The sequence below is a fragment of the Oncorhynchus keta genome, chromosome 15, assembly GCF_023373465.1.
Source record: "Oncorhynchus keta strain PuntledgeMale-10-30-2019 chromosome 15, Oket_V2, whole genome shotgun sequence".
In the NCBI taxonomy this organism is placed as follows: domain Eukaryota; kingdom Metazoa; phylum Chordata; class Actinopteri; order Salmoniformes; family Salmonidae; genus Oncorhynchus; species Oncorhynchus keta.
Genome location: NC_068435.1, coordinates 40,065,195 through 40,093,091, shown reverse-complemented (window position 1 = coordinate 40,093,091; position 27,897 = coordinate 40,065,195). Strand labels below are relative to the sequence as shown.

Sequence of the window (27,897 nt, the reverse complement as noted above, 5' to 3'; positions counted from 1 at the left end):
ATGCTGTTTCACCTTTATTTAACCAGGTAGGCCAGTTGAGAACAAGTCCTCATTTACAACTGCAACCTGGTCAAGATAAAGCGACAAAAACAGCAACACAGAGTTACATGTAAACAAACGTACAGTCAATAACATTATGTACAGTGTGTGCAAATGTAGAAGATTAGCGAGGTAAGGCAATATATAGGCCATAGAGGTGAAATAATTACAATTTAGCATTAACACTGGAGTGATAGATGTGCAGATGATGATGTGCAAGTAGAGATACTGGGGTGCAAAAGAGCAAGAAGATAAATAACAATATGGGGATGAGATAGTTGGGTGTGCTATTTACAGATGGGCTGTGTACAGCTGCAGCGATCGGTAAGCTGCTCTGACAGCTGATGCTTAAAGTTAGTGAGGGAGATATAAGTCTCCAACTTCAGTGATTTTTGCAATTTGTTCCAGTCATTGGCAGCAGAGAACTGTAAGGAAAGGCGGCCAAAGTAAGTGTTGGCTTTGGGGATGACCAGTGAAATATACCTGCTGGAGCACGTGCTACGGGTGGGTGTTTCCAGTGAGCTGAGATAAGGCGGGGCTTTACCTAGCATAGACTTATAGATGACCTGGAGCCAGTGGGTTTGGCGACTAATATGTAGTGAGGGCCAGCCAACGAGAGCATACAGATCACAGTGGTGGGTAGTATGTGGGCTTTGGTGACAAAACGGGTGGCACTGTAATAGACTACATCCAGTTTGCTGAGTAGAGTGTTGGAGGCTATTTGTAAATGACATCGCCGAAGTCAAGGATCGGTAAAATAAACGCAGTTGACAGTGGGAGGATTTATTTTTATTTTTTCAAAATCGGTCAGATATCCTACAGCAAATGACACTGCAAAAGGAAACATTCTGCCAGCATTCCAACGACATTTGATCAAGTTCGCCATTGCTATTTCCTTTTAATTCCAATAACTCCAAGTATACAGCAAATAACGGCATTATTGTCATCATAAAAGGGTGATGGAAGTTGTTCAGGCGGAGTTATAATGCTCATTCACACGCGCACAATTTCACGATGGGTCAGATTTATAATGGAAACATGGTGTACGCCAAGTTTATGAATCTGAAATATTTTTCTGAAATGGCACACGAAGGTCTTTAGTATAAAATGTACACAATGGTTATAAATGAGGCCCCTGGCACATTAAAACAGTGGAATAGGGCTTGTTTTCCAGCAGCAGAGGAAAGAGAGGCCTCAGATTTGCCAGGCTATATTTAAAAGACTATTCTTATGAAACAGTATAACCCAGCTGCTTCTCATAATGTGCTTCTCATTATAAAGAAAGTACAATAATGATAACTTACATTAGACCGCAAGATAAAGAACTGTTGCATATGGATGTACAGGATATTTGAATAGTGAAGACAATTTCACTGTTGTAGCGTTGCTTTTCCTCTCCTCACGAAATCATAGTGATTATAGGTCTTTATAAGTCTGTGGTGTTTCATTACAGAGTTTCCTTTATGTATCTGTGAGGGATCAGGGAGCAAGCAGGGATTCCACTGCTGTTAGGACTGGAACACTGGGCTGGTCTGTTGCCGTGTACATGGTGCGTGCTCCTCAAGGCTCCTCAAGGCTCCTCAAGGCCCCTGGTGTAATAACAGCACAGAAGCAAGACAACATCATATGAGAGAGAACATCTGTCTGACTGTCTCTCTTTCCCCGTCTCTCTATTTTTTATCTCTATCCATCTACGTGTGTCTCTCATTCTGTTGCTGTGTGTCTCTTGCTCCCTCTACCTTATCACCCTTACACTCTCTCTCTCCCCCTCATTCCTCTCTATCTCTGACCGTCACTAAGGACTTCTCATGCAGCAGGTTCTAGTATTTCACTGACGCAGGGTTACGCTACCGTACGTAACTCACTTTGTCTGTCCCCTTCCCAGCTTACACCGTCTGACATTTCCTCTGCTGGGGCATATTTCACTATTCAAAATGGCAGCCTTCTTTAGCCACTGCTCTTATTTCTGCACAAGGGATGACTCAGCAGAGCTGCCGTGGCAGTAATGTCAGGCCCTAATGGTTTCCTCTGCGGGAGTCAACGGTCCTCCCTCGCCGAATGCCACTAGAGTAAATCCAACGTGGAACGGATGGGGTCAGGTGGGGGGGAGCGCAACGTGATCCCTCACGGCTCGTTAACTAGCCCCCCCCCCCACCCCCACCCCGCATGCCATGACTGCTATCAGAGCTGCAGCTCTGTTTCAGAGCTCCTCCTCGCTGCTCACTATTATGTGTCAGAATGGTTATGAATGCCAGTTCAGCTCATGAGATTTGAGCTCATGCTAGTAGCTTTGAATATGCTCAGTTCTGCTCAGTTTTAGATCTTCTTTTCGGGAACAGTTCTGCTTAGAGCTAGAACCTCTTTTCAGAACACTTCTTCGTAGTTCTAATCAAATGTCTATTTGTCAGACCTTAGAGTGAAATGCTTACTTACTGTACAAGTCCTTAACCAACAATGCAGTTTTAAGAAAAATAAGTGTTAAGTAAAAAATAGATAAGTAAAACATTTAAATAACTAATATTTAAAGAGCAGCAGTAAAATAACAGTTGCGAGGCTTAATATAGGGGATACCGGTACAGCCTCAATGTGCGGGGCCACAGGTTAGTCGAGGTAATTGAGGTAATATTGTACATGTAGGTAGAGTTAAAGTGACTATGCATAGATCATAACCCGATAGTAGCAGCAGTGTAAAAGAGGGGGTGGGGGACAATGCAAATAGTCTGGGTAGCTATTTGATTAGCTATTCAGGAGTCTTATGGCTTGGGGGTAGAAGCTGTTAAGAAGCCTTTTGGACCTAGACTTGGTTCTCCGGTACCGCTTGCCAACAACAGTCTATGACAAGGGTGGCTAGAGTTTTGACAATTTTTAGGGCCTTCCTCTGACACCGCCTGGTGTAGAGGTCCTGGATGGCAGGAAGCTTGGCCCCAGTGATGTACTGGGCCGTACGCAGGTACCTTGAGGTCGGAGGGCGAGCAGTTGCCATACCAGGCAGTAATACAACCAGTCAGGATGCTCTCGATGGTGCAGCTGTATAACTATTTGAGGATCTAAGGACTCATGCCAAATCTTTTCAGTCTCCTGAGGGGGAATAGGCTTTGTCTGTCTTGGTGTGTTTGGAGCATGTTAGTTTGCTGGTGATGTGAACGCCAAAGGAACTTGAGGTTCTCAACCTGCTCCACTACAGCCCCGTCGAGGAGAATGGGGGTGTGCTCTATCCTTCCTTTTCTGTAGTCCACAATCATCTCCTTTGTATCACGTTGAGGGAGAGGTTGTTATCCTGGCACCACACAGCCAGGTCTCTGACCTCCTCCCTATTGGCTGTCTCATCATTGTCTGTGATCAGGCCTACCGCTGTTGTGTCATCGGCAAACTTAATGATGGTGTTGGAGTCGTGCCTGGGCATGCAGTCATGGGTGAACAGGGAGTACAGGAGGGGACTAAGCACGCACACTTGAGGGGCCCCCGTGTTGAGGATCAGCATGGCAGATGTGTTGTTACTAGAGGTCGACCGATTAATCGGCATGGCCGATTTAATTAGGGCCGATTTCAAGTTTTCATAACAATCGGTAATCAGCATTTTTGGACACCGGGTATGGCCGGTTACATTGCACTCCACGAGGAGACTGTTTGGCAGGCTGACCACCCGTTACGCGAGTGCAGCAATGAGCCAAGGTAAGTTGCTAGCTAGCATTAAACGTATCTTATAAAAAACAATCAATCTTAACATCATCACTAGTTAACTACACATGGTTGATGATATTACTAGGTTAACTAGCTGGTCCTGCGTTGCAAATAATCAATGGGGTGCCTGTTAATTTATCATCGAATCACAGCCTACTTCACCAAACAGGTGATGATTTAACAAGCACATTCATGAAAAAAGCACCAATGTACGTTGCACCAATGTACCGAACCATAAACATCAATGCCTTTCTTAAAATCAATACACAAGTATATTTTTTTAAACCTGCATATTTAGTTAAAAGAAATTCATGTCAGCAGGCAATATTGACCAGGTGAAATTGTGTCACTTCTCTTGCGTTCAGTGCAAGCAGAGTCAGGGTATATGCAGCAGTTTGGGCCGCCTGGCTCGTTGCGAACTGTGTGAAGACCATTTCTTCCTAACAAAGACCGTAATTCATTTGCCAACATTTTACATAATTATGACATAACATTGAAGGTTGTGCAATGTAATAGCAATATTTAGACTTAGGAATGCCACCCGTTCGATAAAATACAGAACTGTTCCGTATTTCACTAAAATAATTTATGTTTAGTTTCCAGATTTTACCATATTAATGACGTAAGGCTCGTATTTCTGTGTGTTTATTATATTATAATTAAGTCTATGATTTGATAGAGCAGTCTGACTGAGCGGTGGAAGGCAGCAGCAGGCTCGTAAGCATTCATTCAAACAGCACTTTCCTGTGTTTGCCAGCAGCTCTTCGTAATGGTTGAAGCCCCACGCTGTTTATGACTCCAAGCCTACCAACTCCTGAGATTAGGCTGCCAATACTATAATGCCTATAAGAACATCCAATAGTCAAAGGTATAGGAAATACAAATGGTATAGAGAAATAGTCCTATAATTCCTATAATAACTACAACCTAAAACTTTTTACCTGGGAATATTGAAGACTCATGTTAAAAGCTTTCATATGTTCTCATGTTCTGAGCAAGGAACTGAAACTTAGCTTTCTTACATGGAACATATTGCACTTTTACTTTCTTCTCCAACACCGTGTTTTTGCATTATTTAAACCAAATTGAACATGTTTCATTATTTATTTGAGACTAAATGTATTTTTATTTATATATTATATTAAGTTAAAATAGAAGTTTTCATTCAGTATTGTTGTAATTGTCATTATTACAAATATATATATAAAAATTGGCCGATTAATCAGTATCAGCTTTTTTTGGTCCTCCAATAATCGGTATCGGTATTGAAAAATCATAATCGGTAAAGCTCTAGTTGTTACCTACCCTCACCACCTGGGGGGCAGCCCGTCAGGAAGTCAAGGATCCAGTTGCAGAGGGAGGTGTTTAGTCCCAGGGTCCTTAGCATAATGATGAGCTTTGAGGGTACTATGGTGTTTAACGCTGAGCTGTAGTCAATGAATAGCCTTCTCACATAGGTGTTCCTTTTGTCCAGGTGGGAAAGGGCAGTGTGGAGTGCAATAGAGATTGCATCATCTGTGGATCTGTTGGGGTGGTCTGCAAATTGGAGTGGGTCAAGGGTTTCTGGGATAATGGTGTTGATGTGAGCCATGACCAGCCTTTCAAAGCACTTCATGGCTACAGACGTGAGTGCTACGGGTCAGTAGTCCTTTTAGGTAGGTTACCTTAGTGTTCTTGGGCACAGGGACTACGGTGGTCTGCTTGAAACATGTTGTTATTACAGACTCAAGGAGGGAGAGGTTGAACATGTCAGTGAAGACACTTGCCAGTTGGATATTGACCTGTTTGAAGGTCTTACATCGGTGTAGTACGATTCAATCTTAGTCCTGTATTGACAATTTTCCTGTTTGATGGTTTGTCTGAGGGCATAGCGGGATTTCTTATAAGCGTCCGGGTTAAAGTCCCGCTCCTTGAAATCAGCAGCTCTGATTGGGTATGTGCGTATGGTCACTGTGGGGATAACGTCATCGATGCACTTATTGATGTAGCCAGTGACTGATGTGGTGTACTCCTCAATGCCATCCAAAGAATCCCGGAACATATGCCAGTCTGTGCTTAGGATAACAGTCCTGTAGCTTAAGATCTGCTTCATCTGACCACTTCTGTATTGACCAAGTCACTGGTGCTTCCTGCTTTAGTTTTTGCTTGTGAGCAGGAATCAGGAGGATAGAATTATGGTCAGCTTTACCAAATGGAGGGCAAGGGAGAGGGCGAGGGAGAGCTTTGTGTGTATCTCTGTGTGTGGAGTAAAGGTGGTCCAGAGTGTTTTTCCTGTAGTTGTATATTTAACATTCTGGTGGTAATGAGGTCAGACAGATTTAAGTTTCCATGCATTAAAGTCCCTGGACACTAGGAGCGCCGCCTCTGGATGAGCAAATCTCTGCAGGTTTAGAACATCTTTTCAGAACAGTTCTGTATGGATCTCGAGCCTCTTTCAAAACAAGCTCTGCGTAGTGTCTCTCCAAGTTCCTGACTCACAGCTTTTGTACATTAGCCAGTTAGCCCATCAGTCCAGTCTAAGAACTGTATCGATATTTCAATTTGGCCTTTCCTTTTTGACCTCTCTGAACATGTTTACAATCATAACTCCTGTTAACTTGGTGATGTGTTTCCATCACATAGAGTAGCCCCTCTGCCTGCATGCGTCATTTAACTTGAATGACAGAGAAGTTGAGTCTTTCAGCTAGTGTTCGGCGGTATCCAGATTTCCATACTGTTTCTGTACCATACCTGGGTATACGTATTAGTGAATGTGCACACAAGGGGCGCTATTTGTATAAATACAGTGAGGGGGGAAAAGTATTTAATCCCCTGCTGATTTTGTACGTTTGCCCACTGACAAAGAAATGATCAGTCTATAATTTTAATGGTAGGTTTATTTGAACAGTGAGAGACAGAATAACAACAAAAAATCCAGAAAAACGCATGTCAAAAGTGTTATAAATTGATTTGCATTTTAATGAGGGAAAGAAGTATTTGACCCTCCCTCAATCAGAAAGATGTCTGGCTCCCAGGTGTCTTTTATACAGGGAGGGAGTGCTCCTAATCTCGGCTTGTTACCTGTATAAAAGACACCTGTCCACAGAAGCAATCAATCAGATTCCAAACTCTCCACCATGGCCAAGGCCAAAGAGCTCTCCAAGGATGTCAGGGACAAGATTGTAAACCTACACAAGGCTGGAATGGGCTACAAGACCATCGCCAAGCAGCTTGGTGAGAAGGTGACAACATTTGGTGCGATTATTCGCAAATGGAAGAAACACAAAAGGACTGTCAATCTCCCTCGGCCTGGGGCTCCATGCAAGATCTCACCTCGTGGAGTTGCAATGATCATGAGAATGGTGAGGAATCAGCCCAGAACTACACGGGAGGATCTTGTCAATGATCTCAAGGCAGCTGGGACCATAGTCACCAAGAAAACAATTGGTAACACACTACGCCGTGAAGGACTGAAATCCTGCAGCGCCCGCAAGGTCCCCCTGCTCAAGAAAGCACATATACATGCCCATCTGAAGTTTTCCAATGAACATCTGAATGATTCAGAGGACAACTGGGTGAAAGTGTTGTGGTCAGATGAGACCAAAATGGAGCTCTTTGGCATCAACTCAACTCGCTGTGTTTGGAGGAGGAGGAATGCTGCCTATGACCCCAAGAACACCATCCCCACAGTCAAACATGGAGGTGGAAACATTATGCTTTGGGGGGGGGTTCTGCTAAGGAGACAGGACAACTTCACCGCATCAAAGGGACGATGAATGGGCCTACGTACCGTCAAATCTTGGGTGAGAACCTCCTTCCCTCAGCCAGGGCATTGAAAATGGGTCGTGGATGGGTATTCCAGCATGACAATGACCCAAAACACACGGCCAAGGCAACAAAGGAGTGGCTCAAGAAGAGCACATTAAGGTCCTGGAGTGGCCTAGCCAGTCTCCAGACCTTAAACCCATAGAAAATATGTGGAGGGAGCTGAAGGGTCGAGTTGCCAAACGTCAGCCTCAAAACCTTAATGACTTGGAGAAGATCTGCAAAGAGGAGTGGGACAAAATCCCTCCTGAGATGTGTGCAAACCTGGTGGCCAACTACAAGAAATGTCTGACCTCTGATTGCCAACAAGAGTTTTGCCACTAAGTACTAAGTCATGTTTTGCAGAGGGGTCAAATACTTATTTCCCTCATTAAAATGCAAATCAATTTATAACACTTTTGACATGTGTTTTTCTGGATTTTGTTGTTGTTAATTCTGTCTCTCACTGTTCAAATAAACCTACCATAAAAATTATAGACCGATCATTTCTTTGTCAGTGGGAAAACGTACAAAATCAGCAGGGGATCAAATACTTCCCCCTCACTGTACAATTTACACAACAGGGATCTTGATCCAGGAGGGGATTGAATGTCTCTTCTGTAACCAAGAAGCTTGATCTTGACATCGTGCCTCTTAGTTAGCAAGTTAACAAACCAAATGCATAGCTGGAGCCCTGAGCTAGATATGATTTATTTGACACATCTTAGATTTCTTATAGTTATACTTAACTTATAGTTAGGTATAAGAAGTGCTGTAGCAGCCCCCCACCATAACAACATATATATTGAAAATCATATTTCGAGATACCCAGATACCGTATAAATGGTATGTCGCCCAAGCCTACTTTCAACCATTTACCATTTAACCTACATTTCACATGCCAGTCGTTAAGCCATTATCTATAGCAATTTAGGTTAAGTACATGTAGTGATAGGGTTTAATAACAGTGTTTAAACCAACCAGTCAGCCACACAGCAGTGCTGAGGCAGGGATCATGAGATCAAATTTGACCCAGTTGTTGACATTTCTGAGTCACATGTCTCAACAAGTCAGATGTCTGCCTAGGCTAGACGTCCCTCTGTTTGTGATAGACACTGTCACACACACACCACACCACACACACACACTGTCCCGAGGCGTTACGTCTCCTGTTGTAGTTGTGACTGACGTGGTGTGCTGTGACGCAGACACAACAACACTCTTATGCACAACACGTTTTCCTGCCTGTATCTGAGTAACGAAACTTCTGAGGGTGCATCTCAATTGTGAAAAGTGGTTTCCTCCCCTTATCGCCTTTCCTTCCTCTCCACTGATCTGAAAACCCAGAATGAAAGCAATATGGAGAATGCCCGCCAGGAATTTGCTTCCTTTGACCTGTCCAAGTATTTCATGTCATTGCGAATAGAGGACAGGAAACAAAGAGGCATATATGCTAGACTATTGAGAAGCACCCAGGCAGCAGCTCTATTTGTGATTGAGTGTGCCCACTGGGCACTGATGTAAATTCAACACCTATTCCACGTTGTTTCAATGTAATTTCATAAAAATGATGTGGAAACCAGGTTGATTCAACCAGTGTGTCCCCAGTGGGAGGACCCTGCTACCTCGGCCGGTCCGCTCAGCTGTGCCCGTGGAATGTCACTAAATAAATATCTGTCGTAAAGAACAGGGCTATGTGTGTGTGTGCCACCTGTTACGTGAACATGACTCCAGTGTGTGTCACCTGTTACATGAACATGACTCCAGTGTGTGTCACCTGTTACATGAACATGACTCCAGTGTGTGTCACCTGTTATATGAACATGTGGTCCTTCTGTGCTCACCTGTTACATGAACATGGCGCAGTGTGTGTCACCAGGTTATATGAACATGACTCCAGTGTGTGTCACCTGTTACATGAACATGACTCATGACTGTGTCACCTGTTGGATATGAACATGCTCAGCTAAATGGCATATATATGAACATGACTCCAGTGTGTGCCACCTGTTACGTGAACATGACTCCAGTGTGTGTCACCTGTTACATGAACATGACTCCAGTGTGTGTCACCTGTTACATGAACATGACTCCAGTGTGTGTCACCTGTTACATGAACATGACTCCAGTGTGTGTCACCTGTTACATGAACATGACTCCAGTGTGTGTCACCTGTTACATGAACATGACTCCAGTGTGTGTCACCTGTTACATGAACATGACTCCAGTGTGTGTCACCTGTTACATGAACATGACTCCAGTGTGTGTCACCTGTTATATGAACATGACTCCAGTGTGTGTCACCTGTTATATGAACATGACTCCAGTGTGTGTCACCTGTTATATGAACATGACTCCAGTGTGTGTCACCTGTTATATGAACATGACTCCAGTGTGTGTCACCTGTTACATGAACATGACTCCAGTGTGTGTCACCTGTTATATGAACATGACTCCAGTGTGTGTCACCTGTTATATGAACATGACTCCAGTGTGTGTCACCTGTTACATGAACATGACTCCAGTGTGTGTCACCTGTTACATGAACATGACTCCAGTGTGTGTCACCTGTTATATGAACATGACTCCAGTGTGTGTCACCTGTTATATGAACATGACTCCAGTGTGTGTCACCTGTTACATGAACATGACTCCAGTGTGTGTCACCTGTTACATGAACATGACTCCAGTGTGTGTCACCTGTTACATGAACATGACTCCAGTGTGTGTCACCTGTTACATGAACATGACTCCAGTGTGTGTCACCTGTTACATGAACATGACTCCAATGTGTGTCACCTGTTACATGAACATGACTCCAGTGTGTGTCACCTGTTACATGAACATGACTCCAGTGTGTGTCACCTGTTACATGAACATGACTCCAGTGTGTGTCACCTGTTATATGAACATGACTCCAGTGTGTGTCACCTGTTATATGAACATGACTCCAGTGTGTGTCACCTGTTACATGAACATGACTCCAATGTGTGTCACCTGTTACATGAACATGACTCCAGTGTGTGTCACCTGTTACATGAAATGACTCCAGTGTAATGTCACCTGTTATATGAACATGAGCCAGTGTGTGTCACCTGTTGACAAATTGAAGCCTGACTCCAGGTCTGTCACCTGTTATATGAACATGACCTGTGTCACCTGGTCCTGAAGATGAGGCCCTGGCCCACTGTATCATGAAATGACTGCCACAGGGGGCTGGCACCTGTTACAAGAAGAATGACTCCAGTGGTGTCACCTGTTACATGAAGATGGTCCAGTGTGTGTCACCTGTTACATGAACATGACTCCAGTTTGTGTCACCTGTAACAAATGAACATGACTCCAGCAAAAACCTGTTACCTATGAACATGACTCCAGGCAGAGCCTGTTGATGAACATGAGGTCTCATTGCTTAAAAAACAGAGTGTCACCTGATATCATGACTCCAGTGTGGTCACCTGTGGCCATGAACATGACTCCAGTGGGTCACCTGTTAAAACATGACTCCAGTGTGTGTCCACCTGTTACATGAACATGATCAGTGTGTGTCACCTGTTATATGAAAACCCAGTGGGAAACCTGTCCACGGGGAAACCAAGTTTCCAATAATGTTTTCTGTAAAACAAAATTAAGTTAAACTCACAGACAACATATCAGCATACTGGTATGCACCTGTTACGTGAACATTTGACTCTAGGCTGTCACCTTTTGAAAGAGAATAAACACACTTTTCCTGTGAAAACATGACTCCAGTGTCTGTCATCTGTTACTGAACATGACTCCAGTGTTTTAATTGTTCTATGAAATGACTTCAGTGTTTTCACCTTTAATTACATGTCCTATAATGTGGTCCTTCATGAACATGATCAGTTGGTCACCTGTTACATGAACATGACTCCAGGGTGTGGGTCACCTGTTACCATGAACATGACTAGAATGTATGTCACCTGTTACATGACTGTAAGTCGTGTGATAAAAGCGTCCATGAAATGGCTCCATATGTATTGTCATTATTATTATTATGAACATGACTCCAATGTGTGTCACCTGTTACATGAACATGACTCCAATGTGTGTCACCTGTTACATGAACATGACTCCAGTGTGTGTCACCTGTTATATGAACATGACTCCAGTGTGTGTCACCTGTTATATGAACATGACTCCAGTGTGTGTCACCTGTTACATGAACATGACTCCAGTGTGTGTCACCTGTTATATGAACATGACTCCAGTGTGTGTCACCTGTTATATGAACATGACTCCAGTGTGTGTCACCTGTTATATGAACATGACTCCAGTGTGTGTCACCTGTTATATGAACATGACTCCAGTGTGTGTCACCTGTTACATGAACATGACTCCAATGTGTGTCACCTGTTACATGAACATGACTCCAGTGTGTGTCACCTGTTATATGAACATGACTCCAGTGTGTGTCACCTGTTACATGAACATGACTCCAGTGTGTGTCACCTGTTACATGAACATGACTCCAGTGTGTGTCACCTGTTATATGAACATGACTCCAGTGTGTGTCACCTGTTACATGAACATGACTCCAGTGTGTGTCACCTGTTACATGAACATGACTCCAGTGTGTGTCACCTGTTACATGAACATGACTCCAGTGTGTGTCACCTGTTACATGAACATGACTCCACTGTGTGTCACCTGTTACATGAACATGACTCCAATGTGTGTCACCTGTTACATGAACATGACTCCAGTGTGTGTCACCTGTTACATGAACATGACTCCAGTGTGTGTCACCTGTTACATGAACATGACTCCAGTGTGTGTCACCTGTTACATGAACATGACTCCAGTGTGTGTCACCTGTTACATGAACATGACTCCAGTGTGTGTCACCTGTTACATGAACATGACTCCAGTGTGTGTCACCTGTTACATGAACATGACTCCAGTGTGTGTCACCTGTTACATGAACATGACTCCAGTGTGTGTCACCTGTTACATGAACATGACTCCAGTGTGTGTCACCTGTTACATGAACATGACTCCAGTGTGTGTCACCTGTTACATGAACATGACTCCAATGTGTGTCACCTGTTACATGAACATGACTCCAGTGTGTGTCACCTGTTACATGAACATGACTCCAGTGTGTGTGCCACCTGTTACATGAAAATGACTCCAGTGTGTGTCACCTGTTATATGAACATGACTCCAGTGTGTGTCACCTGTTACATGAAAATGACTCCAATGTGTGTCACCTGTTACATGAACATGACTCCAGTGTGTGTCACCTGTTATATGAACATGACTCCAGTGTGTGTCACCTGTTATATGAACATGACTCCAGTGTGTGTGTCACCTGTTATATGAACATGACTCCAGTGTGTGTGTCACCTGTTATATGAACATGACTCCAGTGTGTGTGTACGCCTGTGTGTGACACTTGAACTACTCTGTCCCCGGTGTGTGTGTACGCCTGTGTGTGACACTTGAACTATTCTGACCCCAATCCATCAGGATTTCTGCGACTCAGACCCCTCCTTCTTGGCAGCGTGTATTCCTAGCAGACAGCATAAAACGATCTCTCCTAGTTCATTATCTCTTGGCACTGACGCTTTGAAGTTTGACCTCATTTTGCCCTGTGATACAATATCTATGTATCATATGAGTGAAATGTATTTATACCTCCTGTCTGACATGTAGCCTAGTTGGATGTCTGGATAGCAGTCCTCCAGCCAGCAGCATACCACCCTGCGCCAGCAGCATACCACCCTGCGCCAGCAGCATACCACCCTGCAGCATACCACCCTGCAGCATACCACCCTGCGCCAGCAGCATACCACCCTGCGCCAGCAGCATACCACCCTGCAGCATACCACCCTGCGCAAGCAGCATACCACCCTGCAGCATACCACCCTGTGTCAGCAGCATACCACCCTGCATCATACCACCCCGCAGCATACCACCCTGCAGCATACCACCCTGTGTCAGCAGCATACCACCCTGCATCATACCACCCCGCAGCATACCACCCTGCAGCATACCACCCTGCGCCAGCAGCATACCACCCCGCAGCATACCACCCTGCAGCATACCACCCTGCATCCCACTGCTGGCTTGCTTCTGAAGCTAAGCAGGGTTGGTCCTGGTCAGTCTCTGGATGGGAGACCAGGTGGTGTTGGAGGGCCCGTAGGAGGCACTCTTTCTTCAGGTCTAAAAAATATCCTAATGCCCCAGGGCAGTGATTGGGGACATTGCCCTGTGTCGTGTGCCGTCTTTCGGATGGGAAGTTAAATGGGTGTCCTGACTCTCTGAGTTCATTAACGATCCCATGGCACTTTTTGTAAGAGTAGGGGTGTTGACCCCGGTGTCCTGGCTAAATTCCCACGCTGTCCTTCATACCATCACGGTCACCTAATCATCCTCAGCTTACAATTGACTCATTCATCCCCCTCCTCTCCCCTGTAATCATTCCCCAGGTTGTTGCTGTATATGAGAATGTGTTCTCAGTCAACTTACCTGGTAAAATATATATATATATTTTTTAAGCGTCATAGAGTCCTCTTCTGACCTGAACAAACACAGGTATGCAAACACACACACACACACATGCTCAAGTATGGATAAAGACACACACTCACACACACACTGACACACGCACAAAGAAACACACACAGACATTTTTGTCCCACAGGATAGAGCAGAAATAAAGAGCCCTTAACAATTAGTTAGTGCCAGGCATAGCCCAGACCTAGGGTGAAACAGGGTTAGGGGCATGCGGCTATAAACAGCTCCCAGCATATCACACACACACACTGACACAGAGTCGTCAGCTGAAAGCGGCCCTCCAGTCTCCTTTTCACCTCTTTTAACACCTGATTTACTTAACAAAAGGCACTTCTTAATAGGTGGTTCAGGTAAGTCATGACATAGCAAAAGTGTGGGTGGGGGGGTCCTTTCGTCTTTTGTTCTCTATTTCTCCTCTATTGACATCACTGATTCCCAACAGACCAACTCTTTGATTAAATTTTTATTTTATTTCACCATTATTTAACCAGGTAGGCCAGTTGAGAACAAGTTCTCATTTACAACTGCGACCTGGCCAAGATAAAGCAAAGCAGTGCGACAAGAAAACAACAACACAGAGTTACACATGGGATAAACAAAAGTATAGTCAATAACACAATAGAAAATCTGTATACAGTGTGTGCAAAAGGAGTAAGGAGGTAAGGCAATAAATAGGCCAATAGTGGCGATATAAAAGTGGAGTGATAGATGTGCAGATGATGTGCAAGTAGAAATACTGCTGTGCAAAAGAGCAGAAAAAAGTTAATAAAAACAATATGGGGATGAGGTAGGTAGCTGGATGGGCTATTTATAGATGGGCTGTGTACAGCTCCAGTGATCAGTAAGCTGCTCAGATAGCTGATGCTTAAAGTTAGTGAGTGAGATATAAGTCTCCAACTTCAGCGATTTTTGCAATTCGTTCCAGTCATTGGCAGCAGAGAACTGGAATGAAAGGCGGCCAAATTAGGTGTTGGCTTTGGGGATGACCAGTGAAATATACCTGCTGGAGTGCGTGCTACGGGTGGGTGTTGCTATAGTGACCAGTGAGCTGAGATAAGGCTGAGCTTTACCTAGCAAAGACTTATAGATGACCTGGAGCCAGTGGGGTTGGCGACGAATATGTAGTGAGGGCCAGCCGACGAGAGCATACAGGTCGCAGTGGTGGGTGGTATATGGGGCTTTGGTGACAAAACGGATGGCAATGTGATAGACTGCATCCAGTTTGCTGAGTAGAGTGTTGGAGGCTATTTTGTAAACGACATCGCCGAAGTCAAGGATTGGTAGGATAGTCAGTTTTACGAGGGTGTTTGGAGGCATGAGTGAAGGAGGCTTTGTTGAGAAATAGGAAGCCGATTCTAGATTACATTTTGGATTGGAGATGCTTAATATGAGTCTGGAAGGGGAGTTTACAGTCTAGCCAGACACCTAGGTATTTGTAGTTTTCCACGTATTCTAAGTCAGAACCGTCCAGAGTAGTCATACTAGTCGGGCAGGCGGGTGCGGGCAGCGATGTGTTGAAGGGCATGCATTTAGTTTTACTAGCATTTAAGAGTAGTTGGAGGCCACGGAAAGAGTGTTGTAATGGCATTGAAGCTCGCTTGGAGGTTTGTTAACACAGTGTCGAAAGAAGGGCCAGGAGTATAGAGAATGGTGTCCTCTGCGTAGAAGTGGATCAATTAATCACCCTCAGCAAGAGCAACATCATTGACATATACAGAGAAAAGTGTCGGCTCGAGAATTGAACCCTGTGGTACCCCCATAGAGACTGCCAGAGTTCAACAGGCCCTCCGATTTGACACACTGAATTCTATCTGAGAAGTAGTTGGTGAACCAGGCGAGGCAGTCTCCTTGAAGTTTGTTTTCTCTAAAAAACACAATTTTGCTCAAAACATTTTTTGTGTGTACTTAACTGTATTTATACTTGGGATATCGCTTTTCAACAGTAAAAGTTGAAGAATCACTGGAGGACGTCTTTAAAGCAGTGCTGTCTGAATCTGAATCAACTTACTTTACTTTGACACATTGCTTCTCTCTCTTGCTGTCCAAACCCCACTACCCTTTCACATCTCGATCTCCCTCTCACAGGGCCGTTGTTCCAGGGAGAACTGTAAGTACCTGCACCCCCCTGGCCACCTAAAGACCCAGCTGGAGATCAACGGCAGGAACAACCTCATCCAACAGAAGAACATGGCCATGCTGGCCCAGCAGATGCAGCTCGCAAACGCCATGATGCCCGGCACACAGCTACAGCCTATGGTGAGACAAATACAGTAGGGATGTGAAGTCACACACATACACAATGGTGAGAGAACACACAGATGCACAAATGTGCGCACAAATACACATACACACACATACACGTGAGTGGAAAAGAATATAACTGAACTGTGACTGAATCCCAGGACCTGAAACCCCTCTTCATTTTATTCAACCTTTGCCAATCCAGGTTAGTCTCTATGACCTGGTCCAAGACAGCAACAGGTTCAGTTTACATCAAGTAATTACATGGCAACACTTACAGTCGGCTGCGTCTCAAATGACACTCTATTCCCTATGTAGTGTACTACTTCTGACCATGCAGAGCCCTAAAGCAGTGCACTATATAGGGAATTCAGTATCAGTGTAGACAAGCCACATAACATTGAATACAGTACATTTAACATACCAGGAAATATAACCTCTCACCTTTGACCCTTGTCTCTATCCGCCCGCCCCCTCCTCCCGATTGCAGCCTATGTTCTCTATGGCACCAGGCCTGGCCACCAATGCCAGCGCGGCGGCAGCCTTCAACCCGTACCTGGGCCCGGTATCGCCCGGCCTGATGCAGGCAGAGATCATGCCCAGCCCGCAGGTCCTCATGGCAGGCCACCCCAACCACGGCCAGGTCCCCAATGCTGCAGCCGCAGCTGCACAGAAACTCATGAGGACAGACAGACTGGAGGTAAGCGATTCAGATTGACGGACACCCCCTCCCCCCCGCTCCAGCAGCCTGTGCTGATTCTAGGCCACATCATGCTGTGTTAACATAAAGCCAGTGCTGCCCTCTGCTGCCCTTCAAATGCCATGTTCAACACACAGTGACTTTGCTCAATGCTTATGCCTGTATGACTAACCACGTTTCCATCTACCGTAATTCCTGGACTATTAAGCGCACCTGAATATAAGCCACACCCACTGAATTATTAAAAAATATGTATTTTGTACATAAATGTATAAATGTCTACATGTCTATAAGCCGCAGGTGCCTACCGGTACATTGAAACAAATTAACTTTACACAGCCTTTAAACTAAACACGGCTTGTAACAAAAATAAATAGGCTTTTAAACTAAACACGGCTTGTAACAAAAATAAATAGGCTTTTAAATTAAACACGGCTTGTTACAACAATTAATAGGCTTTAACGAAACACGGCTTGTAACAAAAAATGTAAAAATAGCAGTAAACAGTAGCCTACCAAGAAAGTCATTGGATCTTCCTCCTCCTGTGCACTGAAACGACTGAAGTCATCTCCTTCGGTGTTGGAATTGAATAGCCTCAGTTGAAACACCTCGGCCGTCTGCTCTCTGTGTGTTGACCCAGTCTTCAAGCTTATTTTCTAGAAAGCTTTTGTTGTCTTTTTTGAGTCAGTTCCTCACGCTGCTGTTTCCAACGTCTTATCATTGACTCATTAAGGCCAAGCTCCCGTGCAGCAGCTCTATTTCCTTTTCCAACAGCCAGATCGATCGCCTTCAACTTGAAAGCTGCATCATATGCATTTCTCCGTGTCTTTGCCATGATGAGGGTGACAAAATGACTACCGTAATCAGAATGGTGGGACGTTTGAGCGCGATCGATTTACGTCACATTATGTGACGGTGCTCAGTTTTTTGGCGGCATGAATCTTGTGAAAGCGGGAAAAATCCATAAACTAGCCGCGTCATTGTATAAGCCGCGATAGATAATGAAATGAATGAAAATGAATGAATTATGCGTTCATATGAATTATGCAAATGAATTATGCGATAAATGGCAGTGGATATTTTAGAATATTCACATGAAAATCTGACGCCAATTGGATGGAAACCAAACTAGTGTGTATCAATGTATATCCATGTATTCATCCCTCCCCCACACCCTCTCCCCCTCGCCAGGTGTGTCGTGAGTACCAGAGGGGCAACTGCTCCCGGGGGGAGAATGACTGCCGCTTCTCCCACCCCTCAGACAGCACCATGATCGACACCAACGACAACACGGTCACCGTGTGTATGGACTACATCAAGGGCCGCTGCTCCAGGGAGAAGTGCAAGTACTTCCACCCTCCGGCCCACCTGCAGGCCAAGATCAAGGCTGCACAGCATCAGGTGAACCAGGCCACTGCCGCCGCAGCCATGGTGAGTAGTCCGCCATCTTGGATCATCTAGGAAACAGTCGCATTGTAGGAATGAGGAAATACACACAGTAGGGTGAAGCTGCCCGTAGCCACAGATCTACGGTCAGTTATGGGTTTTGACGTTGCAATGGATATGGTTAGGATTTGGGGAGGGTAAGCAGAGAAACTGATCTTAGATATGCGCCTACAGGCAACGTCTCTATTATATTATATGGCTCAGTCTTTTTCTCTGCCTGATGGCGTTAGCTGATAAAAGAAACACAGGCATTTAGCTGATCTAACTGATCGTATCTGTATCTTCATCCTCTGTCTCCATGTGTGCTTCCCCTGCAGAGGTTCCTCTTGGCATATTCAATGCATTTAATGTGCTTATCTGACTGCAGTCTAAGTCTAATATAACAATGGTCATTCCTCTCTAGCTGAACATCCACAGCTACACTAGCGTTGTAACACTTGTCTATTGTTCCTAGTATTTGCCATGCTTTGTATGAAGAGCAAAAAAACAAACGTTGTGGTGTTTAATCATTGTAATGAGACAATGACTATGATGTGCACAGTGAAAGATTAGAGTGTATGGCTTTTTGATCATTTAATAGTCCCACTTGTCCCACTTTAAACATTCTATAGCTCATATTGCTTAATAAAGGCTTCATAAACCCTTTATAAGGCCTGCATAGATGCTTCATAATCATTTATAAGCAAATGTCACACTATATAAAGGTGATATAACAGGTCCTTACATCTGGTGCTATACCAGATGTGGTATAAACCCTATACTACACTTCATCAAGTATGACTTTTGTTGTAGACCTTATAAAGGGTTTTATGAATGCTTCGTAAGTTATATTTATTTGAATGTGTGATCATATCACTCAATGCCCAGTGTTTTGAAGTAATGACAGTGTACATTCCATTTGATTCTTGTTTACATCTTTTCACAGTATTTGATTTAGCTAGACCATTATTGAACTCATGACCATGTACTGTACTGTAGCTCTCAGCCGTAATACTGTAGTGTCTACACACTGTGCATGCCTTAGTCATGTTATCCCCTTGTATACTGCATTCCAATGATTTGTTTTTTATTTGTTTTGTTTTTTCTCACCTACCCGAACTGCACTGCTGCCCCCATGATGCACCTCTGCTTGCTGGTTTATGTTAATGCGCTTGAACCCCATTGGCCCATTGCCATCATGTGCTCGCTGCCTGCTAATTAAGACTCAGTCGGCTGTCAAATCACTGAAGCGACCCCTCGACGCAACCTTTGACCTGGTACTATGACCTTTCACCTTTTAGCTTGGCATGTGGCTTTGTCGTAGTGCAATGTCTTAACCCAGATATAGCTACTTTAATTATTGTTTGTTGTCGTAATGTGTTTTCTTTTCTCCTGTTGCTATATGTGTCATTATTGCCTGTGATAAACTGATTGTGGCTTCCTTCCCGGCTTTGACTGAATTGACCATCTCCACCATGTTTGCGATAAAAACCTGCTTCCCAAACAAACATCAATTCGACATGGGAATCTGTAAAAAGGGCCACAATCAATTAATCACCTATAGCTCATGTTAACAGTAGGAGAGGGTTGAGGACATTTTAGCTGTTAACAGTAAATGTAAAGGGTGGCATTGCTCTAGCTTATGTACAATGTGTTGTAAATCAGTAGTATGTATGTACAGTATATATGCATGTATTTGTTCCTAGTGCATGTCTGATTGAGTGGGATAGGATTAAAGTCATATTATAGGGATCCATTCTCACCCGAGTTAATAAGATTGCTCATAATTCAGTTGATCATGGCGCTAGCAGTGCAGCCCCCTCTCTCTCTATGCTTCCTATCTCTTCCTCTTCTTAGCTGCCTTGTTGTTTAATTAATAGATCAATGCTTGCTTTAGTTGCATTAAGTCAGCGAAAGGGTTATTTATACGGTATATATCCTCCATATTAAGCTCAGTCACTGATTGTATCCTGGATATGAATGCTATGTAGCCCCAGTTAGTGCCATGCTCTTGCTTGTGTAGTAATGATGTAGACTGCTGCTTGCTTGCTGGTGTTACACACGGTTACACTTTGTTGTTGTGGTGTTCTTTTATCCTCTAACTTAACAACAATTCTCTTTTTTTGTTTTCTTTCCCGTTTTTACTTCCAACACACCCTCTCTCTCACGCCTCCCTCACGCACCTCTTTCTCTCTCATTCTCTCTCGTTGTTTGTTTCTCCTATCTCTCTCTCTCTCTCTCTCTCTCTCTCCCCCCGTCCCTCTTTCCCTCCCTCCGTTGGGGCTGGTCAGGGGATCCCCCATAGTGTCATGCCACCCATGCCCAAGCGGGCAGCCCTGGAGAAGCCTAATGGGGCTTCTGCCATGTTCAACACGGGCATGCTCCAGTACCAACACGCCTTGGCCAACATGCAGTTTCAGCAGCAGGCTGCCTTCCTCCCCTCAGGTATGGCTCCCAGGGCGCCCACGTTGCTTTCATATGGTCTCTGTCATACGTAGAACTAAAACGAGTAGACCTGCATGGCCATTGAAGGTAGTTAGAGCTCAGCATTAGAGTTAGAGTACGTAGAAGGTGAACAGCGCAAACATTGTTATAACAATGTTAAAGGCTCCACGCCGCCATCTAAATCTGAAAGTGGTGCAGGTGTTCAGGTTCCCTCACTGGTAATGTGCTTTGGTTTGGGCTGGGGGCTGTGCATGTGGTCAGATGGAGACTGCATTGGGACGTTTCTCCTTTCTGTCCCCTTGCATCTGTTTGGCAACATAATGTATGTCCTGCTTCCATATTCAACTGCTACACTTTTTTGATTCTGTCTTGAGCGTGTGTGTATGCTATGTGTCACTATTATGATTATTATTATGACTTTAACTATTTATATTAATTGATGATTGCTATTACTATTATTATCACTGTTTATCACACATTAATATCCATTTTTGTTATCTGATCTGTGTTGACTCTCTACCTGATTCTCCTTATTGGCTAGTTTAGTCAGCACCAGGGTTGGGGTTAATTCCATTTCAATTCCAGTCAATTTAGAAACACTGAAATTCCAATTCCAATTCTCTTCAATGGTTTTCAATGAGATATGTGTTAAATTGGAATTAGGTTTACATTCTGAATTAACTGGAATTGAAATGGAATTTACCCCAACCCTGGTGAGCACACCACTGATGACTGCTTACTGTGTTACTGAATGCTGTCCAGTTCATTAATTAACCTGATCTCTTCCTTCATTCTAACGAACCTTGTGACGGGCTGTTTTGATTTCTCTCCCCCTTTTCCAATCCACTTCCTGTTGCACACTTCCTGTTGCACTGCATGATGTGCATTTGGGCAGGCTCAATATTCTGCATGACCCCCACCGCCGGTGTTGGTAGGTTCCAGCTTTCCTTCTCCACCAATTAGCCTTCAGCCTTGCCAGTGACTCGCACATCAATCTATCTAACCATCACATCTGAGTGAACCCATATAGTTGTACGGCATGATTCCCACTTTTTTGTGCTGTCTAGGCAACTGCTAGGGTCGTTGTCACACGAGTGACCATAGGAGTTTGCAAGATAGGAGCACTCAATAACCATAGGAGTTGGCAAGACAGCACAAACAGTTCTAGGATCAGGCTAATAGTTTTAATTTCCCTCCATTTAATAATCCTCAGTATGGTCAGATCCACATGTAGTTGGATCTGCCTTTGCTTTGACAGAGTCACAGGGTTGGTTGTGGCATATAATATATACTCATTTGCACATTTCCTTTGTCATTTAAAAAAATAATGCTGTGTTTAGTCATAACTATACATTGTAATACTGGCGATATACACTGAGTGTGAAAAACATTAGGAAACACCTTCCTAATATTAAGTTGCACCCCCTTTTGCCCTCAGAACAGTCTCAATCCGTTGACACACGGACAGCAAGGTGTTAAAAGCGTTCCACAGGGATGCTGGCCCATGTTGACTCCGATGCTTCTCACAGTTGTGTCAAGTTGCCTGCATATCCTTTGGGTGGTGGACCATTCTTGATACACACGGGAAACTGTTGAGCGTGAAAAACTCAGCAGCGTTGCAGTTCTTGACATACTCAAATTAGTGCACTTGGCACCTTCAACCATACCCCGTTCAAAGGCATATTTTGTCTTGCCCTTTCACCCTCTGAATGGCACATACACAATCCATATCTCAATTGTCTCAAGGCTTAAAAATCCTCCTTAACCTGTCTCCTCCTCTTCATCTACACTGATTGAAGTGGATTTAACAGGTGACATCAATAAGGGGTCATATTTTGTAGCTTTCACCTGGATTTGCCTGGTCAGTCTGTCATGGCAAGAGCAGGTGTTCCTAATGTTTTGTGCACTCAGTGTATGTTTTTATGTAAGTTTTATTCTGTTTCAGGTGTACTACCATGTTACTGTAAATATTCCTTAGACTCTATACCGCTTTTGTCTGGTATAACCGTAATATGCCATCCACAGATGTACCAGTCTGAAATCCTTATCCCTTTAACACCCATGGCTAGATTCCAATCATACAACTTACTCCCTTCTCCTCTCCCTCCTGTCTTTCCCTTCTCAGATCAGAAAGGACTGGAAGTGTTTAAGCAATGTGGTTACTGCCAACCCAACCTTCTTCTAGGTCTTGTCTGCATCATATTGCTTACACGTATCCAATCCTCTCAGATCTTTGAGTGTGCATCAGCGAGGGCAGAGAAAAAGGAAGTGAGTTATTGAATTAGAATCGGGCCCTTGCCCCTCTTCCCCCTCACCTGTCCCTCACGTTTGCCTGGCGCCCAATTGGCCACACTCTACTCCTCTATGGGTTTTTGCTTACCTGATTTTCCCTTTTGACAAAAGTACCCATGATGCACGGTGGTACGCAAGCGTCTGCAGCCACCACATCTGCCACAAGCGTTCCCTTCGCAACCTCCTCAGCCAATCAGGTTTGCTCTCTCTCTCTCTCTCTCTCTCTCTCTCTCTCTCTCTCTCTCTCTCTCTCTCTCTCTCTCTCTCTCTCTCTCTCTCGTACAGAGCATTTGGAAAGTATTCAAACCCTTTCGTTGCATTACAGCCTTATTTTAAAATGGATGAATATATTTTCCCCCCTCATCAATCTACACAAAATACCACATAATGACAAAGCGAAAACTGTTTTTTCAATTTTTTTGCAAACAAATTAAAATTCAAATTATTTACACAAGTATGCAGATCCTTTACTATGAGACTCAAAATTGAGCTCAGGTGCATCCTGTTTCTAATTGATCATCCTTGAGATGTTTCTACAACTTGATTGGAGTCCACTTGTGGTAAAATCAATTGATTGGACATGATTTAGAAAGGCACACACCTGTCTTTATAAGGTCCAACAATTGACAGTGCATGCCAGAGCAAAACCTAGCCATGAGGTCGAAGGAATTGTCCGTAGAGCTCTGAGACAGGATTGTTTTGTGGCACAGATCTGGGAGAAGGGTACCAAAACATTTCTGCAGCATTGAAAGTCCCCAAGGACACAGTGGCCTCCATCATTCTTAAATGGAAGAAGTTTGGAACCACCAAGAATCTTTCTAAAATGAGAAATTGGGGGAAAAGGGCCTTGATCAGGGAGGTGACCAAGAACACAATGATCACTCTCACAGAGCTCCAGATTTCTCTGTGGAGATGGGAGAACCTTCCAGAAGGACAACAATCTCTGCAACACTCCACCAATCAGGCCTTTATGGTAGAGTGGCCAGACGGAGGCCACTCGTCAGTAAAAGGCACATGACAGCCCACTTGGTGTTTGCCAGAAGGCACCTAAAGACTCTCAGACCATGACAAACACGATTCTCTGGTCTGATGAAACAAGCGTCACGTCTGGAGGAAACCTGGCACCATCCCTACGGTGAAGCATGGTGGTGGCAGCATCATAGTGTGGGGATGTTTTTCAGCGACAGGGACTGAGAGACTAGTCAGGATCGAGGGAAAGATGAACGGAGTAAAGTACGGAGACATCCTTGATGAAGCTCAGGACCTCAGACTGAGGTGAAGGTTCACCTTCCAACACAGCCAAGACAATGCAGGAGTGGCTTTGGAACAAGTCTCTGAATGTCCTTGAGTGGCCCAGCCAGAGCCCGGACTTGAACCCGATCTAACATTTCTGGAGAGATCTGAAAATAGCTGTGCAGCGACGCTCCCCATCCAACCTGACAGAGCTTGAGAGGATCTGCAAAGAATGGGAGAAACTCCCCAAATACAGGTGTGCCAAGCTTGTAGCGTCAAACCCAAGAGGACTCGAGACTATAATCGCTGCAAAAGGTGCTTCAACAAAGAATTCAGTAAAGGGTCTGAAATTAAATTTTGTTTTATTTCATACATTTTAGATTAAGGCTGTAATGTAACAAAATGTGGAAAAAGTCAAGGGGTCTGCCTTTCACGCACAGTGCACATGGAGGTTCTGTAGGTGCTTCCCTGTCTGCTAGGGATGGGATGGGAGACAGTCTCCCTCTTGTTGGCCTACACTGGTTGTTGCGTATAACCGTTTAATGAAAGGTTATTAGGACAGTACATCTATGTATCATGGTAATGGTAAACTTTGAATGTAGTTATCAAACAAGTTATATATGTCATTAACTAGTCATTCTGGGGAGACATTTACTGTATGTCGCTCATGTTTGACGTCATTTTAACCTTGATCTTTGTCCTTTCTCATTTTGAGGACTCTTCCTTATCAAAGTTGACTACCAACGAATACATGCAATTGGTATGTATTAGGTAGTTTTCCTTGTTTTTGTCAAGCGCTTTGCACAGTAGGTGCAGCAGTTGCTCTCTGTGCCATTTGGTGCTCGGCCTGTGTTTTTCTGCTGCTGCCTACATGCAGTCAAAGCTATTACGGTGTCTGAGGACTCCACTTTTTCTTCTTCTGCTGCTTAGGCCCTTGAGTGAGGAGTATACAGGTGGGGTCAGAAATGACTGACTCCCTTGATAAAGATGTCAAAGAGCTCTATTTACATGTAATTTGACCAACGCACCAGTTCCAATCCAAGTGCCAATGTTGTTTAGCAAACTCCAGGCATTTACATTTGTCATGAAAATTGAGCTCAATGGCCACGCACACCAGTGGTGTGTTTGGTGTTGAAATTAGAATGCATGAACAGAAAAGGACCCCATTCCTACTGTAAAATACAGTGGTGGATCTTTGATGTTATGGGGCTATTTTGCTTCCACTTGTCCTGGGGCCCTTGATAAGGTCAACTGAATCATGAACTTTCCCCAGTACCGGGATATTTTTGCTAAAAAACCTGGTTGCCTCTGCCAGGAGGCTGAAACTTGGCCGCAAGTGGATCTTCCAGCAAGACCATAACCCCAAGCGCACATCAAAATCCACATTTTGCAATGGCCATCTCAGTCTCCGGACATGAACCCCATTGAAAACCTGTGGTTTGAATTGAAGAAAGCAGGCCATAAGAGCAGACAAAGGATATCAGGGATCTGGAATGATTCTGTGTTGAGAAATGGTCTAAGATCCCTCCCAATGTGTTCTTCAACATTTTAGAAAAAGGCTCAGTGCCGTTATCCTCTCAAGGGGAGGTGTTGAAACGTATTGAAAACAGGGGTGTCAATCATTTTGACCCCTACCTATTTTTGTATTTTTTTGTATTACTTGTCAAACAAAATCTCCTTCTCTGGGCAATTGTATTAGTATAAAATAACACAATTTCCCCCAAAATATTGGCATACAATATAGCTCAGTATTTCAATTATTTATTTTATAAAGTCATTTTTGCTCATCTTTATCAAGGGTGTCAATAATTTCAGACCATACTGTATGTGGTCAAATAGGACAGGGGACAGAATGCATGTACATAGTGAAATATTAACATATTTTACATATAATGTAATGGGAGTGCAACAACCCTTAAAGTTAAAGACTTTAGTTGAAACTTTATTATCCCAAGGGAAAAAATGCACTTCGGGGAACAGAACTGAACACCCTCCAAAAACAGAATCAGAACCAGGAAGGAAAGTGATCTATACTGTTCCAGTTCAGAACCGTTATTTTAAAAGCATGGGAACCGGTTAATACTATTATGTTACGTTTCAGTCCCCCCCCAAAAAATACCACAAGGCAGCAAAGCCCTCCCTCTGTCACCCAGGAACTTATTCCAGTGTCTGTCTGCCTGACAGCTGAAAATATTTGCCAGTGTGAGCATGTAGGCAACCTGCCCCTCCCCCTCCGAAGCTTAGGCTACTGTAACCTACTGACGTTACAAGCGTGATTCAGAAATTAGAGAGAGATTTTTAATTAGGGAAAAATGTATTCACTTTTTCAATACTATAGCTTTTACATTTCACAATGGATGGATTAACTATTGTTTTTAATTATGGTGCCACTCTGCACACCACAAGCTTGTTAGCTAGATAGCCTGCTAGCGCTGGTCCAATGTTAACTCTCGGAAGTTCAAAGATTTTCCATAGAAGCCGTTCTTCCGTAGGTATAGTTCTGTGGGCCTAATTGAGATAATGCATGTCATAACAAGTTGCCCAGAGCTTCAAACCAAAAGCCTCCTCCTTCACCCTGTCTCGCTCTCCCCCCACCCACCATTGCAGTCGCTTCTCGCGCCCCTACACTTGTCTGTCCATCGCGGATTTAAACAACTACAGCTTGCCTGCTCCATACTGCACTATCCTCACTGATTTGTGAAGTCATTTAATGTCGAGCTAATGTAAAAAATAAAAAAATAAACATTTCAGAGGTTTAAAAAGGAACGATATAAACCAATATTTTTTGGGGGAACCAGTTCAGAACTTTATTTTACAGGTTGGAACAGTGGAACGGGGGGAAAAACAATACAAAATGATTGGAAAATAATTTTGGTTCCAACCCCTGGCTGCAGGTCAACAAGCTGTAGGACTTAAGTTTGCACAAGGAGACACCTCACTAGCGACTGACTTTTTATTTTCTTCCTTCCACCCCCTTCCTCCACCCTCCTCTTGCCAAACATTCCAAAAAATGATGCTTGGCCGTTGATTAGCAGGTTTCAGTGATCCTATAAAATGCTTTGTTTTATCTATGCAACATTGTAACCACATTTAGTCTTATCTTCATCTCCTTTTCGGTAATGAACTCAGAAATGTGGTTAAACCTGCTGATGTGTGGTAGTGGGGCTAGTGGATGTCTGATGCGTAAGATGTCTGCTGTGTTTGATTTCTCTGCTCTGTCCCCACCCCCAGATTCCAATCATTTCTGCCGATCATCTGAGTAGTCACAAGTATCTGACTCAAATGTAGTTCGAGTCAAGAACAGTGAGTTTCTATTCATCTCGGTTTCGCTACAGTATGTTTAACTGTGCAGCTAGTGTGTTTTTTTTTATTTTTATACATTTAAAGGGGCAATCGGCAATCATACATTTTTGGACATTGAAATGAATATATACCCATTGATTCTTGAAGAATATTACTTATAGATGCCTCGTGAGCTTCGTTTAACTCTTGTACCCCATCAGAATCCAAAT

General features: G+C 43.9%; 1 protein-coding gene across 21 annotated transcripts in view; it reads left to right on the top strand.

Annotated features, from left to right (window-relative positions):
* LOC118394923 (muscleblind-like protein 1) overlaps positions 1–27,897 on the top strand; it is a 60,626-nt gene that overhangs the window by 28,395 nt on the left and 4,334 nt on the right. The window contains exons 2-11 of one of the 21 annotated variants that reach the window (XM_035788602.2): positions 16,135–16,305; positions 16,496–16,546; positions 16,781–16,990; positions 18,182–18,421; positions 19,639–19,692; positions 20,707–20,860; positions 21,756–21,791; positions 23,264–23,349; positions 25,119–25,145; positions 27,617–27,688. In XM_035788602.2, coding sequence (XP_035644495.1) covers positions 16,135–16,305; positions 16,496–16,546; positions 16,781–16,990; positions 18,182–18,421; positions 19,639–19,692; positions 20,707–20,860; positions 21,756–21,791; positions 23,264–23,349; positions 25,119–25,145; positions 27,617–27,673 — 1,086 coding nt within the window. In that variant the 3' untranslated portion in view covers positions 27,674–27,688. Of the gene's footprint in view, positions 1–16,134; positions 16,306–16,495; positions 16,547–16,780; positions 16,991–18,181; positions 18,422–19,638; positions 19,693–20,706; positions 20,861–21,755; positions 21,792–23,263; positions 23,350–25,100; positions 25,146–27,616; positions 27,689–27,897 lie in introns of all 21 variants that reach the window. The other 20 variants (XM_052464070.1, XM_052464073.1, XM_052464074.1 and 17 more) reach the window with 20 other exon arrangements.